This window comes from Oncorhynchus gorbuscha, linkage group LG08 (assembly GCF_021184085.1).
Source record: "Oncorhynchus gorbuscha isolate QuinsamMale2020 ecotype Even-year linkage group LG08, OgorEven_v1.0, whole genome shotgun sequence".
Classification (NCBI taxonomy): domain Eukaryota; kingdom Metazoa; phylum Chordata; class Actinopteri; order Salmoniformes; family Salmonidae; genus Oncorhynchus; species Oncorhynchus gorbuscha.
Genome location: NC_060180.1, coordinates 70,284,367 through 70,312,357, shown reverse-complemented (window position 1 = coordinate 70,312,357; position 27,991 = coordinate 70,284,367). Strand labels below are relative to the sequence as shown.

General features: G+C 42.6%; 1 protein-coding gene across 2 annotated transcripts; it reads left to right on the top strand.

The window, feature by feature from the left end:
- Window positions 1–3: 3 nt before the first annotated feature.
- On the top strand, window positions 4–27,049 carry LOC124042138 (amyloid beta A4 precursor protein-binding family B member 1-interacting protein-like). Of its 2 annotated transcripts, none has more exons than XM_046360512.1 (13): window positions 4–140; window positions 11,134–11,193; window positions 13,235–13,325; window positions 13,574–13,791; window positions 14,142–14,219; window positions 16,013–16,172; window positions 16,428–16,549; window positions 17,325–17,399; window positions 17,622–17,765; window positions 18,155–18,265; window positions 22,993–23,091; window positions 24,860–24,983; window positions 25,164–27,049. In XM_046360512.1, exons 2-13 carry the CDS (start codon window positions 11,134–11,136, stop codon window positions 25,256–25,258), a joined length of 1,377 nt encoding a protein of 458 aa, XP_046216468.1. In that variant the 5' UTR covers window positions 4–140; the 3' UTR covers window positions 25,259–27,049. The 2 variants fall into 2 exon arrangements, with proteins under 2 accessions (XP_046216468.1, XP_046216467.1); XM_046360511.1 differs by having other exon boundaries at window positions 25,158–27,049.
- Window positions 27,050–27,991: the final 942 nt, after the last annotated feature.

Here is a 27,991-nt window from a genome sequence, read left to right as displayed (position 1 = left end):
TCTCAGTATTCATACCAGTTCCAGATCAACCCCACGTGTGCAAGGTGCACATGTACTTTAAGACACAAGAACTACAGATACAATATCTACCGTTGACTCTATGACTGGAGAGTAACCCGGGAGATCCTTCAACTACAAAGGTAAACACTTTGGTTGTTTTAGACAGGATCTTGTTTGTCTTTTGAAATGTTTATCTTTGAAATGTACGTCCTTTGACTTTGATGACTTTGCTTACTTAATAGGTCTGTGAATGGACACTTTTCTTGTAGAGTCATCGTCTGTTATGTTATCTTACGGTCTGGAATTACACTCTTTCCAGGTTTGAGGTTTAATGCTTCTTCTGGTACTGCCAAAGATAAGGGCGTGGTTGCTCTTAATGCGATGTTGAATTGCTCATATTTGGCCTTGTAACATTTTCATGTCATGCTGAAATTGTTATGTGCTACTACAGTACATTACTATCACAAATACAGCCCATTGGCCAGTTTAGGGTTAAATACATGAACATACACATCAGCTTTGGTTAAATAGGCAATCTGGGATTGGTACATCCTTTGTGGACTTATAATTAATGATAACCATTGAATGCCAGATTGCCCAATTAAAGCAAACACATGTCTTTTTACAGCAGCAGCCAATAATTGCTTATGTATTCAATTATAAAACAGAGGGAGCATTTGACCACAAGAACATTCAACATATGTAGCCTACAGTCACTATCAACAAGCACTATATCTCTCTCTCTCTCGCTGCACAATAAATCATTGTTGATAAGGCGTTGGCCTTTCTGTCTGTCTGTCTGTCTGTCTGTCTGTCTGTCTGTCTGTCTGTCTGTCTGTCTGTCTGTCTGTCTGTCTGTCTGTCTGTCTGTCTGTCTGTCTGTCTGTCTGTCTGTCTGTCTGTCTGTCTGTCTGTCTGTCTGTCTGTCTGTCTGTCTGTCTGTCTGTCTGTCTGTCTGTCTGTCTGTCTGTCTGTCTGTCTGTCTGTCTGTCTGTCTGTCTGTCTGTCTGTCTGTCTGTCTGTCTGTCTGTCTGTTCTTTAGTGTGTCACTTTATGTGTCAACGCAGAAGTAACAGGTCCACAGACCACAGTGGCAGCTGAAAGCAGCCTCTTTGCTAGAACAGGATGATGTGGAACGTCTATTAATGTGTCTGTTTCAATGAGCTATCAGGTCGATGGGTGGCTGGATGGGTGGCTGGGTGGGTGGCTGGATGGGTGGCTGGGTGGGTGGATGGGTGGATGGATGGCTGGGTGGCTGGATGGGTGGATGGATGGATGGATGGATGGATGGATGGTTGGGTGGCTGGATGGATGGGTGGATGGCTGGGTGGGCGGCTGGATGGATGGATGGATGGGTGGCTGGATGGGTGGATGGATGGCTGGGTGGCTGGATGGATGGATGGATGGATGGATGGATGGATGGATGGATGGATGGATGGATGGCTGGGTGGGTGGGGCTGGCTGGCTGGCTGGCTGGCTGGATGGATGGATGGCTGGATGGCTGGGTGGGTGGGTGGATGGATGGGTGGATGGATGGCTGGGTGGGTTGCTGGATGGATGGATGGATGGATGGATGGCTGGCTGGGTGGGTGGGTGGCTGGATGGGTGGATGGATGGCTGGGTGGGTGGCTGGATGGGTGGGTGGATGGATGGATGGATGGGATGGGTGGGTGGGTGGATGGGTGGATGGATGGATGGGCGGATGGATGGATGGATGGATGGATGGGTGGATGGGGGTGGGTGGGTGGGTGGGTGGGTGGGTGGGTGGGTGGATGGATGGATGGATGGGGTGGATGGATGGGTGGATGGATGGGCCTTTGTCAAACAGTATCTAAACGTGTAGTCTTGTGCACCAGACACTTCATCCCTAAGCTGTGTTGAGTTGATGGAGCTGAGTGTCATGAGAGGAGCATGTTGTTTCCAAGCCCGTGATATGTCACAATGCCAAGTTTGTTATTTCCCCCTCCATTAAAAACACATAGGTCCTGTCAGATAGAATATAGCAGAATCAGGATCTGGACCAAAAACCCCACATTGTTTTACATCAAGCATTTTGACATTCATATGGAAACAATAGTCACCCCATGCAGCCCTTTTTCTGTTGCTCATTACAGCTTAAATGGATGGTCTGTTTACTCGTCTGGCGAAACAGAATAGAGTGGAACTATTCAGGCGTTAGCTATGCTGGGTGGACAAGGACTCAGAGAGTGAAAGAAAGTTACTATATATATATTTACTAAAGTTCTAATCTGGACCAACAAAACTTGGTTCAGATGTATTCTTTACTCCATACTATGGATCCTCAATATGTCCCTACATATGGTCTCGTTATGCTGATCCGATGTTCATACGAGTTATGGTTATAGAATGCCTCTCACCTTTGGCGAGACGGTGCTCCTATCTAAAGGAAATAGTTGAAGATATGATCCATTTGGCCAGAGCTGCCTGCTACACATGTACTGGTGCATATTTTACTTAACGTTGGCAGTAAACGCTCCCCATTCTCCATATGGATTAACTCAGTAGCTAACCTGAACAGGCCTCTCTGTAAGAGCATCAGACTTTGCTTATGGGATGGTTTATTGTGCCGCATAGCCTCTCTGTCTTAAAGGTCCAGTGCAGTCAAAAAAACAGGATTTCTCTGTGTTTTATACACTACCGTTCAAAGGTTTGGGGTCGCTTAGAAATGTCCTTGTTTTTGAAAGATAGGCAATTGTTTTGTGCATTAAAATAACATCAAATTAATCAGAAATACATTGTTAATGTTGTAAATGACTATTGGAGCCGGAACGGGTTATTTTTTAATGGAATTTCTACATAGTCGTACAGAGGCCCATTACACTGCCTTGCAAAAGTATTCACCCCCTTGGTGTTTTTTTTCTATTTTGTTGCATTACAACCTGTCATTTAAATTGATTTTTATTTGTATTTCATGTAAAGGACATACACAAAATACACTGGCCCAAAAAATAAAGGGAACACTTAAAACAACACAATGTAACTCCAAGTCAATCACACTTCTGTGAAATCAAACTGTCCACTTAGGAAGCAACACTGATTGACAATACATTTCACATGCTGTTGTGCAAATGGAATAGACAACAGGTGGAAATTATAGGCAATTAGCAAGACAACCCCAATAAAGGAGTGGTTCTGCAGGTGGGGACCACAGACCACTTCTCAGTTCCTATGCTTCCTGGCTGATGTTTTGGTCACTTTTGAATGCTGGCGGTGCTTTCACTCTAGCATGAGACGGAGTCTACAACCCACACAAGTGGCTCAGGTAGTGCAGCTCATCCAGGATGGCACATCAATGCGAGCTGTGGCAACAAAGTTTGCTGTGTCTGTCAGCGTAGTGTCCAGAACATGGAGGCGCTACCAGGAGACAGGCCAGTACATCAGGAGACGTGGAGGAGGGCAACAACCCAGCAGCAGGACCACTACCTCCGCCTTTGTGCAAGGAGGAGCAGGAGGAGCACTACCAGAGCCCTGCAAAATGACCTTCAGCAGGCCACAAATGTGCATGTGTCTGCTCAAACGGTCAGAAACAGACTCCATGAGGGTGGTATGAGGGCCCGACGTCCACAGGTGGGGGTTGTGCTTACAGCCCAACACCATGCAGGACGTTTTTCATTTGCCAGAGAACACAAAGATTGGCAAATTGGCCACTGGCGCCCTGTGCTCTTCACAGATGAAAGCAGGTTCAATCTGAGCACATGTGACAGACGTGACAGAGTCTGGAGACGCCGTGGAGAACGTTCTGCTGCCTGCAACATCCTCCAGCATGACCGGTTTGGCGGTGGGTCAGTCATGGTGTGGGGTGGCATTTCTTTGGGGGGCCGCACAGCCCTCCATGTGCTCGCCAGAGGTAGCCTGACTGCCATTAGGTACCGAGATGAGATCCTCAGACCCCTTGTGAGACCATATGCTGGTGCGGTTGGCCCTGCGTTCCTCCTAATGCAAGACAATGCTAGACCTCATGTGGCTGGAGTGTGTCAGCAGTTCCTGCAAGAGGAAGGCATTGATGCTATGGACTGGCCCGCCCGTTCCCAGACCTGAATCCAATTGAGCACATCTGGGACATCATGTCTCGCCCCATCCACCAACGGCACGTTGCACCACAGACTGTCCAGGAATTGGCGGATGCTTTAGTCCAGGTCTGGGAGGAGATCCCTCAGGAGACCATCCGCCACCTCATCAGGAGCATGCCCAGGCATTGTAGGGAGGTCATACAGGCACGTGGAGGCCACACACACTACTGAGCCTCATTTTGACTTGTTTTAAGGACATTACATCCAAGTTGGATCAGCCTGTAGTGTGGACTCCAAATCCAGACCCTCCATGGGTTGATAAATTTGATTTCCATTGATCATTTATGTGTGATTTCGTTGTCAGCACATTCAACTATGTAAAGAAAAAAGTATTTAATAAGAATATTTCATTCATTCAGATCTAGGATGTGTTATTTTAGTGTTCCCTTTATTTTTTTTGAGCAGTGTATAATGTTTACATACCCTAATTATGTCATGCAGGTGAAAGAGGACCCAAACGCGACTTAACAGAAACAGAGTTTATTAATGTTCAAAACGGAATAACTGAAATCCTCTAGATTTGTAGAGGGGAAAACAACTGGAGAAGCGGCCACAGACTGCAGGTCGCTTCGGGTAGGCGCAGGCCGTAGTCGACTGAGACACCTGCTCACACGCAGCGTCTGAAGAAGGCACAAAACACGACAGGACAGGGTGATACACAATCACGGCAAAAAACACGACAGGACAGGGCGAAACGCAATCACAGCATGAAATACAAAACAAGGAACCGACGGCACAGGAACGGAACACAAAGGAATAAATAGGGACTCTAATCAGGGGAAAGGATCGGGAACAGGTGTGGGAAGACTAAATGATGATTAGGGGAATAGGAACAGCTGGGAGCAGGAACGGAACGATAGAGAGAAGAGAGAGCGAGAGAGTGAGAGAGGGAGGGGAGAGAGAGGGCTAGAAGGAGGGAAAGAACCAAATAAGACCAGCAGAGGGAAACGAATAGAATGGGAAGCACAGGGACAAGACAAGATAATAAATGACAAACATGACAGTACCCCCACTCACCGAGCGCCTCCTGGCGCTCTCGAGGAGGAACACTGGCGGCAACGGAGGAAATCATAGATCAAACGGTCCAGCACGTCCCGAGAAAGAACCCAACTCCTCTCCTCAGGACCGTAACGAAAAACGATAAAAGGGAAACTAGGGTACTACTCTAAAAAAAAAAATGAGAACTAGGGACAGACTGAGACACAGCAAGGGCAGGGACAAGAACAGGAGAGATGCGATGGCAGGGAACAGACTGAGACCCAGCAAGACCAGGAGCAGAAGCAGAAAAAAATTACCAGACTTCTTCTGCGCGCAGTCTGAACACGCAGCCACGAAACGGCGCGTGTCACGCTCCTGAGTCGGCCACCAAAAGCGCTGGCGAATAGACGCAAGAGTGCCTCGAACACCGGGATGACCAGCTAACTTGGCAGAGTGAGCCCACTGAAGAACAGCCAGACGAGTGGAAACAGGAACGAAAAGGAGGTTACTAGGACAAGCGCGCGGCGACGCAGTGTGCGTGAGTGCTTGCTTAACCTGTCTTTCAATTCCCCAGACTGTCAACCCGACAACACGCCCATAAGGAAGAATCCCCTCGGGATCAGTAGAAGCCACAGAAGAACTAAACAGACGGGATAAGGCATCAGGCTTGGTGTTCTTGCTACCCGGACGGTAAGAAATCACAAACTCGAAACGAGCGAAAAACAACGCCCAACGAGCTTGACGGGCATTAAGTCGTTTGGCAGAACGGATGTACTCAAGGTTCTTATGGTCTGTCCAAACGACAAAAGGAACGGTCGCCCCCTCCAACCACTGTCGCCATTCGCCTAGGGCTAAGCGGATGGCGAGCAGTTCACGGTTACCCACATCATAGTTGCGCTCAGATGGCGACAGGCGATGAGAAAAATAAGCGCACGGATGAACCTTATCGTCAGACTGGAAGCGCTGGGATAGAATGGCTCCCACGCCACCTCTGAAGCGCCAACCTCGACAATGAATTGTCTAGTGACGTCAGGAGTAACGAGGATAGGAGCGGACGTAAAACGTTCTTTTAGAAGATCAAAAGCTCCCTGGGCGGAACCGGACCACTTAAAACACGTCTTGACAGAAGTAAGAGCTGTGAGAGGGGCAGCAACTTGACCGAAATTACGAATGAAACGCCGATAGAAATTAGCGAAACCTAAAAAGCGCTGCAACTCGACACGTGACCTTGGAACGGGCCAATCACTGACAGCTTGGACCTTAGCGGAATCCATCTGAATGCCTTCAGCGGAAATAACGGAACCGAGAAAAGTAACGGAGGAGACATGAAAAGAGCACTTCTCAGCCTTTACGTAGAGACAATTCTCTAAAAGGCGCTGTAGAACACGTCGAACGTGCTGAACATGAATCTCGAGTGACGGAGAAAAAATCAGGATATCGTCAAGATAGACAAAACAAAAATGTTCAGCATGTCTCTCAGAACATCATTAACTAATGCCTGAAAAACAGCTGGCGCATTGGCGAGACCGAACGGCAGAACCCGGTACTCAAAATGCCCTAACGGACGTTTTCCACTCGTCCCCCTCTCTGATGCGCACGAGATGGTAAGCGTTACGAAGGTCCAACTTAGTAAAGCACCTGGCTCCCTGCAGAATCTCGAAGGCTGATGACATAAGGGGAAGCGGATAACGATTCTTAACCGTTATGTCATTCAGCCCTCGATAATCCACGCAGGGGCGCAGAGTACCGTCCTTCTTCTTAACAAAAAGAACCCCGCCCCGGCCGGAGAAGAAGAAGGCACTATGGTACCGGCGTCAAGAGACACAGACAAATAATCCTCGAGAGCCTTACGTTCGGGAGCCGACAGAGAGTATAGTCTACCTCGAGGAGGCGTGGTCCCTGGAAGGAGATCAATACTACAATCATACGACCGGTGAGGAGGAGGAGTTGGCTCGGGACCGACTGAAGACCGTGCGCAGATCATGATATTCCTCCGGCACTCCTGTCAAATCGCCAGGTTCCTCCTGAGAAGTAGGGAGAGAAGAAACGGGAGGGATGGCAGACATTAAACACTTCACATGACAAGAAACGTTCCAGGATAGGATAGAATTACTAGACCAATTAATAGAAGGATTATGACATACTAGCCAGGGATGACCCAAAACAACAGGTGTAAACGGTGAACGGAAAATCAAAAAAGAAATAGTCTCACTGTGGTTACCAGATACTGTGAGAGTTAAAGGTAGTGTCTCAAATTTGATACTGGGAAGATGACTACCATCTAAGGCAAACATGGGCGTAGGCTTGTCTAACGGTCTGAAAGGAATGTTATGTTTCCGAACCCATGCTTCGTCCATGAAACAACCCTCAGCCCCAGAGTCAATCAAGGCACTGCATGTAGCACCCGAACCGGTCCAGCGTAGATGGACCGACATAGTAGTAATAATATATATAATAATATATGCCATTTAGCAGACGCTTTTATCCAAAGCGACTTACAGTCATGTGTGCATACATTCTACGTAGTACAGGATCTAGATGAAGAGACCTGAGTAGTAGCGCTCACCAGTAGCCCTCCGCTTACTGATGGGCTCTGGCCTCTTACTGGACATGAATTAACAAAATGTCCAGCAACTCCGCAATAGAGGCACAGGCGGTTGGTGATCCTCCGTTCCCTCTCCTTAGTCGAGATGCGAATCCCTCCCAGCTGCATGGGCTCAGTCTCAAAGCCAGAGGAGGGAGATGGTTGCGATGCGGAGCAGGGAAACACCGTTGATGCGAGCTCTCTTCCACGAGCCCGGTGACGAAGATCTACCCGTCGTTCTATGCGGATGGCGAGAGCAATCAAAGAGTCCACATCTGAAGGAACCTCCCGGGAGAGAATCTCATCCTTAACCACTGCGTGGAGTCCCTCCAGAAAACGAGCGAGCAGCGCCGGCTCGTTCCACTCACTAGAGGCAGCAAGAGTGCGAAACTCAATGGAATAATCCGTTATGGACCGTTCACCTTGGCATAAGGAAGCCAGGGCCCTAGAAGCCTCCCCACCAAAAACTGAACGGTCAAAAACCCGAATCATCTCCTCTTTAAAGTTCTGGAATTTGTTAGAGCAATCAGCCCTTGCCTCCCAGATAGCTGTGCCCCATTCTCGAGCCCGGCCAGTAAGGAGTGAAATGACGTAAGCAACTCGAGCTCTCTCTCTAGAGTATGTGTTGGGTTGGAGAGAGAACACAATCTCACACTGCGTGAGAAAGGAGCGGCACTCAGTGGGCTGCCCGGAGTAGCAAGGTGGGTTATTAACCCTAGGTTCTGGAGGCTCGGCAGGCCAGGAAGTAACAGGTTAGACTCTGGAACTGTCCAGAGAGGTCGGAAACCTGAGCGGCCAGGTTCTCCACGGCATGGCGAGCAGCAGACAATTCCTGCTCGTGTCTGCCGAGCATGGCTCCTTGGATCTTGACGGCAGTGTAAACAGCGTCTGAAGTCGCTGGGTCCATTCCTTGATCGGTTCCTTCTGTCATGCAGGTGAAAGAGGACCCAAACGCGACTTAACAGAAACAGAGTTTATTAATGTTCAAAACGGAATAACTGAAATCCTCTAGATTTGTAGAGGGGAAAACAACTGGAGAAGCGGCCACAGACTGCAGGTCGCTTCGGGTAGGCGCAGGCCGTAGTCGACTGAGACACCTGCTCACACGCAGCGTCTGAAGAAGGCACAAAACACGACAGGACAGGGTGATACACAATCACGGCAAAAAACACGACAGGACAGGGCGAAACGCAATCACAGCATGAAATACAAAACAAGGAACCGACGGCACAGGAACGGAACACAAAGGAATAAATAGGGACTCTAATCAGGGGAAAGGATCGGGAACAGGTGTGGGAAGACTAAATGATGATTAGGGGGAATAGGAACAGCTGGGAGCAGGAACGGAACGATAGAGAGAAGAGAGAGCGAGAGAGTGAGAGAGGGAGGGGGAGAGAGAGGGCTAGAAGGAGGGAAAGAACCAAATAAGACCAGCAGAGGGAAACGAATAGAATGGGAAGCACAGGGACAAGACAAGATAATAAATGACAAACATGACAAATTACTCATCTCATATGTATATGTATATACTGTACTTCATCTTGCCATCTTTATGTAATATATGTATCACTAGCCACTTTAAACTATGCCACTTTGTTTACATACCCTACATTACTCATCTCATATACTGTACTCGATACCATCTACTGCATCTTGCCTATGCCATTCTGTACCATCACTCATTCATATATCTTTATGTGCATATTCTTAATCCCTTTACACTTGTGTGTATAAGGCAGTAATTTTGGAATTGTTGGGTTAGATTACTCGTTGGTTATATTAAGAACAAGCATTTCGCTACACTCGCATTAACATCTGCTAACCATGTGTATGTGACAAATACATTTGATTTGATTTGATTTTTAGTCTAGAGCATCAGTATTTGTGAGTTTGATTACAGGCTCAAAATGGCCAGAAACAAAGGCCTTTCTTCTGAAACGTGTCAGTCTATTCTTGTTCTGAGAAATTAAGGCTATTCCATGGAAGAAATTGCCAAGAAACTGAAGATCCAGTACAATGCTGTGTACTACTCCCTTCACAGAACAGCACAAACTGGCCCTAACCAGAATAAAAGAGGAGCGGTGCACAACTGAGCAAGAGGACAAGTACATTAGTGTCTAGTTTGAGAAACAGACGCCTCATAAGTCCTCAACTGGCAGCTTCATTAAGCAGTACCTGCAAAACACCAGTCTCGGCGTCACCAGTGAAGAGGCGACTCCTGAATGCTGGCCTTCTAGGCAGAGTTACAAAGAAAAAGACATATCTCAGACTGACTAATAAAAATAAAAGATTAAGATGTGTAAAAGAACACAGACACTGGACAGAGGAACTCATTGGATGTGTCAGGGCTTGCAAACGCAAGCCTAACAGATGAGCTAAATGCCTTCTATGCTCGCTTTGAGGCACGCAACACTGAACCATGTGTAAGAGCACCAGCTGTTCCGGATGACTGTATGATCACGTGCTCTGTAGCCGATGTGAGTAAGACCTTTAAACAGGTTAACATTCACAGTGAGTACTCAGTGAGTGCATGCGCTGACCAGCTGGCAAGTGTCTTCACTGACATTTTCAACCTCTCCCTAGCCCAGTCTGTAATACCTATATATTTTTCAAGCCAACCACCATAGTCCCTGTGCCCAAGAATGCCAAGGTAATCTTTGTAAATGACAACCGCCGCGTAGCACTCACATCTGAGAGTTCCAAACCTCTCTGCCAATAACAGATAGTTTTCCATTTTCTCCTCCCTACTCAGACCACAACCAGATTATTGCTTGAGAAATTGCCCTTACCTAAGAAGCTATTTTTTAAATTCGTTTTGACCATTTGAATTGAAAACAATCACAGTAAGTTACTCAGAAAGGATTTGATATTGAGATAAAAACAGCTGCATTGAACCTTTTTAAAAAGCAACTCTTGTCCTCTAATAAAAACGAGTCCACCTCTCAAAGTACAAGCAACATGGAAGCACTTTGAGCCGTCACATACCACACCGCCACATTGAGTCTCTGTGCCACTGTGGGCATTTAAAACATGCTAACTGGGTACCATTCACTTACAGCGTTTTTTTTTTCGGTTAGAAAAATGCTAATATTAGCAGTTGGGTGTCAGTAAAAACCAAGGATGGGATTACAGCCTTTCTTTATCCATAGACTGCATTTATGCAATTTAGCTGAATTATCCCTTTAATTATGATTTTACAAGTTGAAGTGGTTTTGGTTGATTTGGGCTATTCTCTGTCAACTCCAATGATGTCATGTTTACGGCTCACAGGAAGTTGGTGGTCACCTTAATTGGGGAGGATGGGCTCGTGGTAATGATATCAAACATGGTTTCCATGTGTTCGATGCCATTCCATTCACACCGTTCCAGCCATTATAATAAGGCGTCCTCCCTCAGCAGTCTACACTGGTTGTTCTAGTTGATGGTCTTCTTGCGTGTAGCCATTTGTTTTAAACAACTGCTGCTTGTTCTCTGTAACAGATGGAGGACATAGACGCCATGTTCACTGACCTGCTGGGAGAGATGGACCTCCTAACACAGGTAAGTTATCACTGGGGCCACTCTTATTCATAAACTACACTTCCCATGATTCATCAGAACATCAGCAGCTGTGTTAAATTGTTTTTTAAAATTGAGACTGTAGCGGCTTTTAACCCAAGGACTACAGCTGGAAATTAGCCTTTTCATTTCCAATGTATTATTTTTTAAATGAATGTAGAGAAGATGTTGATTTATTATGAATGAATTAAAAGTGAATGATGAGAAGTAATATCATCTGGTTTGAGTAATGGATGCAAGCCACTGATTTTAAGGTTGTCGTAGGATGAAGATGTCTTCAAGCACTTTTGGTCATCCATGACACTATTATGTATGTAGCCTGACTAAACATTTTGACACAAATAGAATACTGGCTTAGGCCTAAAGTATGTGCATTGTATGCCATGCATTAAACTCCTCTTAAAGGGACATTTCAGTATTTTACACCTTAACGTTAGATTTTTAGTACCTTTATTTAAACTAGGTAAGCCAGTTAAGAACATATTCTTATTTACAATAACGGGTCTTACCCCGGCCCAATTGTGCACTGCCCCATTCTTGGCCAGATCCAGTCCCTGGATTCAAACCAGGGACTGGAGAGACACCTTTTGCACTGAGATGCAGTGCCTTTGACCGCTGCGCCACTTGAGAGCTCAAAGTAGACTGACTATGGACCAGGAGAAACTATAATCCATGGCTTGGTTTTCTTTAAACAGCCATTACAAACTTCAGCTAACTTAAGCCACCGCGAGCTAAACATCAATGAAAGTGATAGGGACAAACAAGGAATATACATTTAAAAAATAACCGAATTAACTCAATATCGGGTTTGACGCTGACAAATCCCTTCCATTGATTTTCAGCTGATTGCGCTAGATAAAGTTAGCTGAAGTTTATAGTGGCTGTTAAAAACATGGATTACATATTCTCCAGGCCCATTTCAGGGTGAGGAACCATCTAACATCAAGTTGTAAAATATGGATCTTCCCCTTTAATGAATGTAGATCTAAGGACAAGAGTGGTCCTAAATGGCAATACATTAAAATCGAACACTACGTAATGGGTCAGTTAAACCTCATATGGAGAACCACAAATGTGTCACTGTCTAACAGGGTCTTATCCAAATTAGGAAGAATCAGGAATTAGGAACCATTTTTATTTGAATAATCATTCTTCCTGAATTTAAGAGGATCAAATGTAATTTATACATAATTTGGGTTATTGCCTGGGAGCATGCAGGCTAATCAGACCTCCGAATCCATCCATGGTTTGCTACCCAATGACTCAAAGGGCTAAAGGTTTAATTGAGCGTTGGCTTTGAACATGAAAACAGATGTTTGTCTCTACATTCATCATGTTTCATGTGTGCCAGGGGAGATCATATGCAGGTCGGCAGGTCGCACACAGTCTATAGACTGTTTAAGATATATAATTACTGGTGTTGCCTGCTGGGAATGTTTATGAAAACATTGCATTACATCTTTAATAATCAGTTCCTCTCTGACATCACATCATTGCCGTAGTGCAGAAATATAGCTTTCTTCTTTATATTTCTGTAATCTTTCTATTTGACATTTAAAACATACAAGGTCTGAATTCTGACTGTGTTCCACACAGCTTATAAGCATGGCAACCCAGAACGTCCTTGAAGAAAATAAAAAAAACGGAATGTTTTTCTAGAGGGCTTTCTTAGAATGAACTTACAAATGCTGCAAACATTGTTGGAGTGTTCTCTACACTCTTAGAAAAAAAAGGTGCTATCTAGAACCTCCCCGAAGGAGAAACCTTTGAAGAACCCTTTTAGGATTCCAGTAAGAACCCTTTTGAATTCCACAGAGGGTTCTACATGGAACCCAAAAGAGTTCTACCTGGAACCAAAAAGGGTTCAACCTGGAACCAAAAAAGGTTCTCCTATGGGGACAGCCGAAGAACCCATTTGGAACCCTTTTTTTGTAAGAGTGTATGTAAAACATACAATTCCTGTCTGTTCATGTCCTAAAATATCTGTATTCAAACTCTTCATCTGAACCCTTTCTCTTGACAGAGTCTTGGGTATGAAACGGACTCCTCAGAAATATCATCCAGCAGTTCACAGATAGAAAACAACTTCTCTATTGGGTTCACAGATTTGAAAGGTGAAAAACACCAGCAACACTAGGTCATCAAACAGTTATCTCTAGAGTTGATGCATATGACATACTGTAAATGTATTTCAAGCCTTGCTTGCCAATAACAACCTTACTAGGCACATTTGACTAGTACACGAGTTAGACTGGTAAAATCATTAATTAGAAGGGAAGTAGTTGTGTTGTCCCATTTACCCACAACCCTTTTTGATCAGATAAACCCTACCTCCTCTAATTTCCATCTTCCTCTCTGGTAGAATCTCTAAATGAGCTAGAGGATCACGACCTTGACGCTCTGATGGCTGATCTGGGGTCAGATTTGAAGGAGACAGAGGAGACACTGAATGCAGACAAGATGGGACATGTCCACACACAACAGCACAAGTCTGGTCTCTGCACCCCGCAACAAAATGTCCAGGCACCTATCCCCTCCTCCTCCTCTCTCCCTCCTGAACCCTCTGAACCACTGCCAGCGGTAACTTCCCATAGATATACTGTACGCTGTAATGTGTGACTGACTGGGGTTGGAACGCGGGTTTCCTGCTCACCACAAGACTGTTAGCCCTCAGAGCTAAAAGCTAGGCATTAGCCAGGGTAGCTAATGTAAGTCTTCAGGTCTCAGGGAAGAACACGTAACTATTTCTGTTATAAATGCAGGGGTACACAACATCAGGCCCTTGAGTTCTGCAGTTATTTATATTTCTGTATATTGATGCATTTTAACTTTTCTGTTTTTGTAGCTATTTACTTCCGATATACAGTAAAAGGTAGCACTGTTTTACACTCTTGCTCTTTTAATTAAACATTATACCTTCATTTTTCCAGGGAGAGGCAGAAGCACAAGCCAGAGCTGACAAAATCAAGCTGGCTCTGGAGAAGCTAAAAGAAGCCAAAGTTAAGAAGGTACATTGGGTTAATTTCACTAAACCGGTTATAATAGCAGTTTCACTTTGTGAGGAGTTGAGATACCTCTATATCATGTATATCACTGTGGGGTTTGGAGGAAAACACCTATGTATATATATATATTTCTTTTAACAAATCAAAAACTGAAAAATTGGGCGTGCAAAATTATTCAGCCCCTTTACTTTCAGTACAGCAAACTCTCTCCAGAAGTTCAGTGAGGATCTCTGAATGATCCAATGTTGACCTAAATGACTAATGATGATACATACAATCCACCTGTGTGTAATCAAGTCCCCGTATAAATGCACCTGCACTGTGATAGTCTCAGAGGTCCGTTAAAAGCGCAGAGAGCATCATGGAGAACAAGGAACACACCAGGCAGGTCCGAGATACTGTTGTGAAGAAGTTTAAAGCCGGATTTGGATACAAAAAGATTTCCCAAGCTTTAAACATCCCAAGGAGCGCTGTGCAAGCGATAATATTGAAATGGAAGGAGTATCAGACAACTGCAAATCTACCAAGACCTGGCCGTCCCTCTAAACTTTCAGCTCATACAAGGAGAAGACTGATCAGAGATGCAGCCAAGAGGCCCATGATCACTCTGGATGAACTGCAGAGATCTACAGCTGAGGTGGGAGACTCTGTCCATAGGACAACAATCAGTTGTATATTGCACAAATCTGGCCTTTATGGAAGAGTGGCAAGAAGAAAGCCATTTCTTAAAGATATCCATAAAAAGTGTTGTTTAAAGTTTGCCACAAGCCACCTGGGGGACACACCAAACATGTGGAAGAAGGTGCTCTGGTCAGATGAAACCAAAATTGAACATTTTGGCAACAATGCAAAACGTTATGTTTGGCGTAAAAGCAACACAGCTCATCACCCTGAACACACCATCCCCACTGTCAAACATGGTGGTGGCAGCATCATGGTTTGGGCCTGCTTTTCTTCAGCAGGGACAGGGAAGATGGTTAAAATTGATGGGAAGATGGATGGAGCTAAATACAGGACCATTCTGGAAGAAAACCTGATGGAGTCTGCAAAAGACCTGAGACTGGGACAGAGATTTGTCTTCCAACAAGACAATGATCCAAAACATAAAGCAAAATCTACAATGGAATGGTTCAAAAATAAACATATCCAGGTGTTAGAATGGCCAAGTCAAAGTCCAGACCTGAATCCAATCGAGAATCTGTGGAAAGAACTGAAAACTGCTGTTCACAAATGCTCTCCATCCAACCTCACTGAGCTCGAGCTGTTTTGCAAGGAGGAATGGGAAAAAATTTCAGTCTCTCGATGTGCAAAACTGATAGAGACATACCCCAAGCGACTTACAGCTGTAATCGCAGCAAAAGGTGGCGCTACAAAGTATTTACTTAAGCGGGCTGAATAATTTTGCACGCCCAATATTTCAGTTTTTGATTTGTTAAACAAGTTTGAAATATGCAATAAATGTCGTTCCACTTCATGATTGTGTCCCACTTGTTCTTGATTCTTCACAAAAAAATACAGTTTTATATCTTTATGTTTGAAGCCTGAAATGTGGCAAAAGGTCAAAGTTCAAGGGGGCCGAATACTTTCGCAAGGCACTGTATATGTGTGTTTTCCTCCAAACCCCACAGTAATCATCTCGTAATCATTGTGAAATGCTCTTCACATAGAAATAGAATGACTAGAATGGCTATCCCCATTCAAGTCAATGATCTGTGATGGGTGAACCGGTGGCCATATTGAGTGTTACCCAATAATTACTTATATGTCTATGGTTGTTCCTATGTACATCCTTGTAGTTGGTGGTCAAAGTGATGATGAGCGATGGCAGCTCCAAGACACTGATGGTGAACGAGAGACAGACGGTGAGGGACGTGCTGGATAATCTGTTTGAGAAGACCCACTGCGACTGCAGCATGGACTGGAGCCTATGTGAGACCAACCCTGAGCTGCAGGCTGGTGAGGCTCACACACCAGACCTGGGTTCAAATAGTATTTGTTTCTGTCAAATACTTTGAGCGTTTGATTGAGCCTGACTGAAATGGAAGTTGGGTGTCGAGGTTGTACTTTTTAGACTCTTCCACTGGTTCCATTGCACCAAGCAAGTTCAGTCAAAGTATTAGTGGTATGATTTAAGATATGATATTGTACAGTATGATTTAATGTACATCATTTTCAGAAAGCAATTGAAGTTCCCATTTTTTCTCAATACAGAAAGGGGGTTTGAAGACCATGAATATCTGGTGGAGCCTCTTTCAGCATGGACACGAGACAGTGAAAACAAAATCCTTTTCCTTCTGAGACCCAACAAATATCTCCTCTTCAAAGACCCCCAGGTGAGTACAGTAGAGACCTGGGAAGTATTGATTCGGCACCAAACGGAATAACATTTATTGAAATAGGGAGGAAACTGGGAGGATTTTTTTTTTTACAACATTTACTGTTGCTTGCCCTTATGACCATGGCCCAGAGTTCACACAAAACAGTGAACTGTGCTTTCTAATTTAACAGTGAAATGGTATGTTGCATGGTTGCTACATATGTCTCTATTTTTGCCAACTTTTTACCAAATGAAAGAGTTGGTTATAGTAGAGAAACTGGCAGCCAAGCTCTGTGTTTTAGTTCCATTATTGATATCCCTGTGCTGACATTTATATTTTGTATTTATTATGGATCCCCATTAGTTCCTGCCAAAACAGCAGCTACTCTTCCTGCGGTCCAGCAAAATTAAGGCAGTTTATACTATTTTAAAACATTACAATAGATTCACAGATTTCACAACACACTGGGTGCTCTCAGGCCCCTACTCCACCACTACCACATATCTACAGAACTAAATCCATGTGTGTGTGTGTGTGTGTGTGTGTGTGTGTGTGTGTGTGTGTGTGTGTGTGTGTGTGTGTGTGTGTGTGTGTGTGTGTGTGTGTGTGTGTGTGTGTGTGTGTGTGTGTGTGTGTGTGTGTGTGTGTGTGTGTGTGTGTGTGTGTGTGTGTGTGTGTGTGTGTGTGTGTGTGTGTGTGTGTGTGTGTGCCAATGTTTGTGTTGCTTCACAGTCCCCTCCGTTCCATAAGGTGTTTTTTTTTTATCTAACATTGTCTTTTCACCTCCAAGATATTCTACCTATGGAAGAAACATAAACAATTTATCAATGAGATAAAAGAATGCCATAAGAAACTTCTGCTAAAGGTGAGTTATCATCACAAACACACCTATAGAGGATTCTGTAGCTTATATAATAATAATAATAATAATAATCTATATGCATCTTCATATGTAGCTTATATAATAAACACATTCACTGTACTAATATTTTTATTGAAGGAGTTCTCCTTCCTCTATAGCAAATCAGATTTATCCAAAACCCTCAAACTCTTCCACACACACCTGATTTTAAACGTCTGAATCCAGGAACATTTTGAGGGTCCGTCTGTCATCGTCCCAGACCTGGAGGGGCCGCTGTATCTGAGGGAGGACAGGAAGAAATTGTGGAAACGTCGCTACTTCCTGCTCAGAGCTTCTGGGATATACTATGTGCCTAAAGGAAAGACAAAGGTACAGGAAGTGACATAATAACCATCAAAGTCCAGCAAGTCCCGTAAACATCTTGTCCAAACATAGAAAGTATTTTTGATATACAGTATTACAGGCCATTTCTAAAATTTTACAGAGACCTATACATGTTGTTTCTACATAGAACTGAGGTAAACCAGTTTTTATTAGTTTTTATATTATATATAAATAATATATATATTATATATATTTAGTTTTAGTTTTATTTTTTATTAGTGAGGACGTCTACATTCATTCCTTCATATTGGGACATTTCCCGTCAAAACAGTGCTGTAGGAAATCCTTAATAACTTACTGCATCTTCAGTAATATGATCCATATGAACTGAATTCTGCTTGTCCGGGTTTTTTAATGTGTTTCCCCCTTGGCAGACATCCAGGGACCTGGCGTGCTTCCTTCAGTTTGACAAAGTCAACATCTACACCACCACTGATTACAAACAGAAGTACAAAGCACCCACTAACTTCTGCTTCATCCTCAAGGTAGGCCATCCACTTCAGAGGAAACAATAGCATGATGGTTATTCATTTATTTGTTTCTTCTCCCATCAACACCTTGATGTAACAGATGAGGTAAAAAACACACACACACACACACACACACACACACACACACACACACACACACACACACACACACACACACACACACACACACACACACACACACACACACACACACACACACACACACACACACACACGCGCGCACACACACACACACACACACACACACACACTTTTGACAGGCTGAAAAGAAGCACAGGGTCAGTGACAGTGTAATGGCCCTGGAGTGATTGTGGGGGTTAACTCAGCCTCCTCAGCAGGAAGAGGCGTTGTCGTGCCCTCTTCACGACTGTGTTGTGTGTGGACCATGGTAATTCCTTAGTGATGTGGACACCGAGGAACTTGAAGCTCTCTACCTGCTCCACTAAGCCCTGTCAATGTGGATGGGGGCGTGCTCGGCCCTGCATGGTTTGCAATACAATACAAATGCAAAGTTTTGAGGGCCAGCAAGGCAACAAATATTTGAATGTTTGCATGTTTAAATATAAAAAATGTTAACAGGAAGTTGTGTTCTATTGTGTCTACTATAACACATTGCCACGACGCCACCACACACCGACATCTGACGTGGCTGTTGCTATAGTTTAGTGTGGTCTATCAGAGATCACTATCTATTATGAGGAACGAAAGAGAGACAGAGAGAGAGAAAGAGACAGAGACAGAGAGACAGGTCGAGAAAGAGAGAGACAGGGAGAGACAGAGCGAAAGAGAGAGAAAGGGAGAAAAAGTTAAATGGAGACAGAGAGAGAGAGAAAAACAGAGAGAGAGAGACAGTGAAATAGACAGAAAAAGAATGAAAGCAGGGGGAGTGAGGTGTCAAGAGAGAAATAGAAATGAGAGAGAACGAGAGAATGAGAGAGAGAGAGAGAGAGAGAGAGAGAGAGAGAGGAGAGAGAGAGAGAGAGAGGAGAGAGAGAGAGAGAAGAGAGAGAGAGAGAGAGAGAGAAAGAGAGAAGCAGACAGACAATCAGGCAGACAGACAGACAGACAGTTATCAACTTAAACAACCTGTCAGTCATCAAGAGGCTTTTTAATAAGGAACGTTTCCCCTACCGAGAATATAATTTTCTCAGACAAAGAATGACAGCAGGGGGAGTGAGGTGTCAGTTGGTTGAAGTGGGGGCAGGTCTGACACATGCTGGGTTGTGGCGTCCCTTCAAAAGAGCGTTCAGGGTCGAGTACTTAGAACCTTGCAGCTGGGTTGAGCTGTGTCTGATGGTCCTTAGTTTGCAACTACAATTCACCACTCAACCCCAATGTTCTCTCTGGGTTGAAATACTACTTGAAATCTTTCTACTACTTTGAGCTTTGTTTACTTAAGCCTGCTTAGAGTGCCAGATGAGAGGAGTTTGCGCTTTTTCTACTATCCTATTTTTTAAACTTTAATTTTTATTTAACCTTTATTTAACTAGGCAAGTCAGTGAAGAACAAATTATTATTTACAATGACGCCCTACACCGGCCAAACCAGGAAGATGCTGGGCCAATTGTGCGCTGCCCTATGGAACTCCCAATCACAGCCAGTTGTGATACAGCCTGGATTTGAACCAGGGTGTCTGTAGTGACGCATCGAGCACTGAGAGGCAGTCTCTTAGATCGCTGCACTACTCAGGAGCCCAAGATCTATCCCTGTGTTATCTCTGTTACCTATGTTATCTCTGTTATCTCTGTTATCTCTGTTACCTCTGTTATCTCTGTTGCCTCTGTTATCTCTGTTATCTCTGTTGCCTCTGTTATCTCTGTTACCTGTTACCTATGTTATCTCTGTTACCTATGTTATCTCTGTTTCATATTTTCAGGAAATTAACAGCTAAGTTGATGATAGTGATGGTTCTCATGGTAAGGTCAACCAGTAAGGAAGTGAATGTAGTTTAATGTAGTTCACAAGAATGGACTTATATTAGTCCGACTGACCTGTAACTGTTAACAAGTAAGAACATTTTAGAAGATGTATCACCGGTCAGTTATAATATCAGTTCAGTTACAATAGGTCAGTTACAATAGGTCAGTTATAATAGGTCAGTTATAATAGGTCAGTTAAAATAGGTCAGTTACATTACATCACAATAGGTCAGTTATAATAGGTCAGTTACAATACATCACAATAGGTCAGTTATAATAGGTCAGTTACAATACATCACAATAGGTCAGTTAAAATAGGTCAGTTACAATACATCACAATAGGTCAGTTAAAATAGGTCAGTTACAATACATCACAATAGGTCCATTATAATAGGGCAGTTATAATAGGTCAGTTACAATATAGGTCACAGTTACAATAGGTCAGTTACAATAGGTCAGTTATAATAGGTCAGTTATAATAGGTCAGTTATAATAGGTCAGTTATAATAGTTATAATAGGGCAGTTATAATAGGTCAGTTACAATAGGTCAGTTATAATAGGTCAGTTATAATAGGTCAGTTATAATAGGGCAGTTATAATAGGTCAGTTATAATAGGGCAGTTATAATAGGTCAGTTATAATAGGTCAGTTATAATAGGTCAGTTATAATAGGGCAGTTATAATAGGTCAGTTATAATAGGGCAGTTATTAGGTCAGTTATAATATGTTACAATAGGTCAGTTACAATAGGTCGTCAGTTACAATAGGTCAGTTATAATAGGTCAGTTAGAAGTTATAAGGTCAGTTATAATAGGTCAGTTAAAATAGGTCAGTTACAATACGTCACAATAGGTCAGTTATAATAGGTCAGTTATAATAGGTCAGTTATAATAGGTTATAATAGGGCAGTTATATAGGTCAGTTACAATAGGGCAGTTATAATAGGGCAGTTTATAATAGGGCAGTTATAATAGGTCAGTTATAATATAATAGGGCAGTTATAATAGGTCAGTTATAATAGGGCAGTTACAATAGGTCGTTACAATAGGTCAGTTATAATAGGGCAGTTATAATAGGGCAGTTATAATAGGTCTGTTATAATAGGTCAGGTCAGTTGCAATAGGTCAGTTATAATAGGTCAGTTATAATAGGTCAGTTATAATAGGTCAGTTATAATAGGTCAGTTATAATAGGGCAGTTATAATAGGTCGGTTATCAGTTATAATAGGTCAGTTATAATAGGTCAGTTACAATAGGTAAGTTATAATAGGTCAGTTATAATAGGTCAGTTATAATAGGTCAGTTATAATAGGTCAGTTATAATAGGGCAGTTATAATAGGTCAGTTATAATAGGTCAGTTATAATAGGGCAGTTATAATAGGTCAGGGTCAGTTATAATAGGGCAGTTATAATAGGGCAGTTATAATAGGTCAGTTATAATAGGGCAGTTATAATAGGTCAGTTACAATACATCACAATAGGTCCGTTATAATATGTCAGTTATAATAGGTCAGTTATAATCAGTTACAATAGGGCAGTTATAATAGGTCAGTTACAATAGGGCAGTTATAATAGGTCAGTTACAATAGGTCAGTTACAATAGGTCAGTTACAATAGGTCACAATAGGTAAGTTGCAATAGGTCAGTTATAATAGGTCAGTTACAATAGGTCAGTTATAATAGGTCAGTTACAATAGGGCAGTTATAATAGGTCAGTTATAATATGTCACAATAGGTAGTTGCAATAGGTCAGTTATAATAGGTCAGTTATAATAGGTCAGTTACAATAGGTCAGTTACAATAGGTCAGTTATAATAGGTGTCAATAGGTCAGTTATAATAGGTCAGTTATAATAGGTCAGTTACAATAGGTCAGTTAGGTCAATAATAGGTCAGTTATAATGGGTCAGTTATAATATGTCACAATAGGTAAGTTGCAATAGGTCAGTTATAATAGGTCAGTTACAATAGGTCAGTTATAATAGGTCAGTTATAATAGGTCAGTTACAATAGGTCAGTTACAATAGGTCAGTTATAATAGGTCAGTTATAATAGGTCAGTTACAATAGGTCAGTTATAATAATAGGTCAGTTATAATAGGTCAGTTATAATAGGTCAGTTACAATAGGTCAGTTATAATAGGTCAGTTATTATAATAGGTCAGTTATAATAGGTCAGTTATAATAGGTCAGTTATAATAGGTCAGAACCATGTGTGACAATGATTTGTTTTTAAAGGTACATCACCGGAAGTTGAGTTCCTAACTGTTACCTGGAACTTCACAATAGGTCAGTTATAATCACAGCTATATACATGTTATTCCACGGTACGGTTTATAACGGCAACGTCAGTTATAATAGGTCAGTTACAATAGCTGAATCCATTTCTGTTTCGGACACTATTTTCTAGAGGTTTTAAGTTGGTGTGAAAAAAAAGTGTATCTTCAAATAAGGGATTTGATTTAAAACAGGCGACAAAGTTATGGTTCAAATTAGGGGTCTTTTATTTTTTTTTACTCACCATTTATTTTGGGTGTATGAGAATGTTCATGCATTCTTAACATGATTGAGAAAGGTTCTTACCATTGCGAGTGAAGTACACATGGAGCTCCATCATAGGTCGCCTCCTGCAGGCTCGTTGATGAACTTCTAAAAAAAAGAAAATACTGGACTCCTTGAACAAAGACATATTGCATCAAGCATCAATGCAGTCTCTCCTGACAGACATTGCATGCATGGGATATTTAGCTGTAGGTGCATTGATTACCATCAATACAATATGTTCTGGTCTTTGCCCTGAAGCATCCTCAGATCCAGAAGGAGTCCCCGTACATCAGGTTCCTGTGTTGTGACGATGAGCACACTCTCTCCCTCTGGGTCAACTCCATCAGAGTAGCCAAGGTAAATACTCTACTCATACCCTTTACTCTACTCATACCCTTTACTCTACTCATACCCTTTACTCTACTCATACCCTTTACTCTACCCATACCCTTTACTCTACCCATACCCTTTACTCTACACATACCCTTTACTCTACTCTTACCCTTTACTCTACCCATACCCTTTACTCTACCCATACCCTTTACTCTACACATACCCTTTACTCTACTCATACCCTTTACTCTACTCATACCCTTTACTCTACTCATACCCTTTACTCTACTCTTACCCTTTACTCTACTCTTACCCTTTACTCTACTCTTACCCTTTACTCTACTCATACCCTTTACTCTACTCATACCCTTTACTCTACTCTTACCCTTTACTCGTATCCTTTACTCTACTCATACCCTTTACTCTACTCATACCCTTTACTCTACTCTTACCCTTTACTCGTACCCTTTACACTACTCATACCCTTTACTCTACTCTTACCCTTTACTCTACTCTTACCCTTTACTCTACTCATACCCTTTACTCTACTCATACCCTTTACTCTACTCTTACCCTTTACTCTACTCATACCCTTTACTCTACTCATACCCTTTACTCTACTCATACCCTTTACTCTACTCTTACCCTTTACTCTACTCATACCCTTTACTCTACTCATACCCTTTACTCTACTCTTACCCTTTACTCTACTCTTACCCTTTACTCTACTCACACCCTTTACTCTACTCTTACCCTTTACCCTTTACTCTACTCTTACCCTTTACTCTACTCTTACTTCTACCATACCCTTTACTCTACTCACACTCTTTACTCTACTCTTACCCTTTACTACTCATACCCTTTACTCTACTCTTACCCTTTACTCTACTCTTACCCCTTTACTCTACTCATACCCTTTACTCTACTCTTACCCTTTACTCTACTCTTACCCTTTACTCTACTCATACCCTTTACTCTACTCATACCCTTTACTCTACTCAAACCCTTTACTCTACTCATACCCTTTACTCTTACCCTTTACTCTTACCCTACTTACTCTTACCCTTTACTCTACCCTTTACTCTACCTTTACCTTTACTCATACCCTTTACTCTACTCATACCCTTTACTCTACTCATACCCTTTACTCTACTCTTACCCTTTACTCTACTCACACCCTTTACTCTACTCACACTCTTTACTCTACTCTTACCCTTTACTCATACCCTTTACTCTACTCTTACCCTTTACTCTACTCTTACCCCTTTACTCTACTCATACCCTTTACTCTACTCTTACCCTTTACTCTACTCTTACCCTTTACTCTACTCATACCCTTTACTCTACTCATACCCTTTACTCTACTCATACCCTTTACTCTTACCCTTTACTCTTACCCTTTACTCTTACCCTTTACTCTACTCTTACCCTTTACTCTACTCATACCCTTTACTCTACTCATACCCTTTACTCTACTCATACCCTTTACTCTACTCTTACCCTTTACTCTACTCTTGCCCTTTACTCTACTCTTACCCTTTACTCTACTCTTACCCTTTACTCTACTCACACCCTTTACTCCACTCACACCCTTTACTCTACTCACACTCTTTACTCTACTCTTACCCTTTACTCTACTCTTACCCTTTACTCTACTCTTACCCTTTACTCTACTCTTACCCTTTACTCTACTCATACCCTTTACTCTACTCATACCCTTTACTCATACCCTTTACTCTACTCATACCCTTTACTCTCTTATGTGTACCTACCCGTATCTATCTTTGTTTAGTATGGGGCCACCCTGTATCACAACTATCAGAAGGCAGTGAGGAGAACCTTAACCACCACCTCCACTCTGCATGTGACCAGTCTGCCTGTCTCCAGCCCTCCCACACATTCTACTGGGCACATAGGTGACACACACACACACACACACACACACACACACACACACACACACACACACACACACACACACACACACACACACACACACACACACACACACACACACACACACACACACACACACACACACACACACACACACACACACTCTAAATAATATATTATTTTCCTTTCCTCAGCAACAGTGAGGGCCAATGGACATCCTGATCAGGACGACCTCTCTGAACCGCCCCCAGACTTTATACCCCCGCCCCCTCCTGGGTGGGGCTCTGGGGTCTAGGGATGGAGTTCCGCCCACTCACCCATGACTTCTGTAGAGGACGTTCTCAACCTACCTACAGACAGACAGGCCCAGTGTTCATGGACCAGAGCGATGCTTTTAGAAAATAGCACCTCGGGAGGTGACAGGCCCTGCTCCAATACTTCAAAATGCATTCTTCCTTTCTTCCCTCCTTCTTTAAGTAACTGATCTGACAAGATATGATTGGACAACGCAATGCCGTGGAGACATTTCCAAACCAGTGTCTGATGGGAAAGGGGGGGATACCTAGTCAGTTGCACAACTGAATGCATTCAACTGAAATGTGTCTTCCGCATTTAACCCAACCCCACGATGCATGTTCTTGGGTTATTTATGTACTGAATTGTATTATTTATGTAATAAGTCAGAATTATTCAAGCCTAAGTTAACCACAGTAAAGCTATGTTGTAATTGCAACCTGATGAAGATGCACAGCATGTTGGTATGACGCTTTATCAACACAGACATAATTGGCTAAGCCAGATCAATTCCTATAGTATTTATTACAGGCAGATGAACATCTCTTTGGCATTGTGCTTCATGTCTACCAAGCAAACTCCTTTTACTATCTGTTAGTTGACAATTTAACTTTACTGTTGGTCATTGACCTTACTTCAATGAAAAACTGTGATGTAGAGTTGCTATGGATAGTGTGTTGCAATGAAGTGGCTAAGTCATATGTGTGTGTGTATATTAGTCGTATTATTGGGTGTTAAATTGTTTGGCAAAACGCCATAGAAACTAATTGGATTTCTTAATAATAGATTCCATTTAGCTGACACTTTTATCCAAAGCGACTTACAGTCACGCAGGCGTACATTTTAATGTACGAGTGGTCCCGGGAATCAAACCCACTATCTTGGTATTGCAAGCTCCATACTCTTATCAACTGAGATAGAGAGGACAACTCTACCACTCTTCCCTATTCTTTAACTGTCCCAAAGAGAAATCCCCCACCAAAGATCAGCTTCATGTGTTGTTTCGGTGAGCTGTTTTTATTACAAAAAAGACTGTACATAAATGCAAATGAAGACATTATATATACAAACCGGGGGCTCTATTCGATCCACATCGCAGAAGTTCAGCTTTATAGCAAGAAGGCAATGTTCCCACTTTAACGATGACGCCATTCACGATAAACACTGCATATATATCGGCTCAATCGGAGACGGCATTCACAGCAAAACACTGCATATTATCGGCTCAATCAGAGATTCCCTTTCATTTGTAACGGCTTCAGCTTTCCAGATTGGATAGAGCCCCAAGAGACGAGACGAGAAATATCACATTCTGTTCCCATGAACAGTCAAGTTACAGATACACTTTTTTTTCCACATTTCATCTAATAAAACAGACATCAAATCAAGGCGCATTGTGCCGTGGAGCCCCGAAATGTTTCACGTTTTAGTGGTAAACATAGTGGTTGTCTAATAATATTTTTATAGGAAAATATAAATAAATCACAATCCAAACTGCTAACAAATAATGACCGGCAGTCTCAGACAGAGTCTCAGACAGAGTCTCAGACAGAGTCTCAGACCAGAGTCTCAGACCAGAGTCTCAGACCAGAGTCTCAGACCAGAGTCTCAGACCAGAGTCTCAGACCAGAGTCTTTCAAAAACAATCAATTGCAGTGCTGGAAATGCTTAGGTAGAAAAAAGTTGTTTCTCACAAAATTGACCTCTGATGGAAGAGTTAAAAAGTACAATCAATAACTGGATGTAGTGGCAAATTATTATTCACAATAAAACAAATGTTTTTGTTGTTGTTGATGTAGTCATGCAGGTTGAATACTGTTCATGTTGATTATGTTGACGGTCTGCACGTGGCAAGCTTTAACATCCCTTTGTCTGTGCGACGTGTCTACCTCATAGTGTCATCACCGTAACCTGTTCTTAACATTACTGATGGCTCATGACAAATAAACCTCAAACGTCAGTACGTAAGAGGTATGGACATCCGACCACAAGCAGCCTACATCTTGGCATGGAAGTATTTCATCATAAACTGTATTCAGTCATAGATAGCATCATGTCATGTTTGCAAGAAAGTTGTGTATTACGATGCACTGAAATGTGTGTGGAATACGACTTCATCATAAACGTGTGGCACAAATGTGTCTTATTATTTTTTAAGACAATCGTTTTAGTACATTTTGAGATAACAATGCACTGCTAAATTGTCTACATCCACTGTGATAGAAAGGATAGAGCAAGGGTACGTTCAAGAGTGAACATATAGCATCGTTACAAATCACCCTGTACTGCTCAATAGGTAGGTAGGCTAGCAGCCTTTACCGTTCTTTGATAGCCCGGCGTCCTAGTTTTGAGGTTGTGTTGCTAATGGAAGGTGATACTTGTTACCAAGCACCAAAGATAAGCACCTATCCAGACCCCACTGACAAAACTCAGGATGATATAACTTGAAAAAAGAGAACGCAACGGTCGGATAGCCTGAACGCAACCCGTTTGTCGCAAATCAAAACCGTGTAAATTGAAGTCGTATAAAAAGCCATTGAGAACTAAGCAGATATTCTAACACAATGGAACCATGATGGAACAAAAGTACAATAATCCGTTTCTTGACGTTTGCCATTTGAAGCAAAGCACATTTCAGGAACCATTTTCTATAGTAGCCTGACAGCATAAAATATAAGCAAGATACACTTTATTTTCCACATAAAAAAAAACATTCTTATCAAGTGACATTTGG

Bases quoted from the DNA above. Each gene is read 5' to 3' on its own strand.
- LOC124042138 (XM_046360511.1), top strand. From the start codon at position 11,134: ATGGAGGACATAGACGCCATGTTCACTGACCTGCTGGGAGAGATGGAC. The intron at 16,173-16,427 runs GTGAGGCTCACA...TTCTCAATACAG, and splicing joins CAACCCTGAGCTGCAGGCTG to AAAGGGGGTTTGAAGACCAT. The intron at 23,092-24,859 runs GTAAATACTCTA...ATCTTTGTTTAG, and splicing joins ACTCCATCAGAGTAGCCAAG to TATGGGGCCACCCTGTATCA.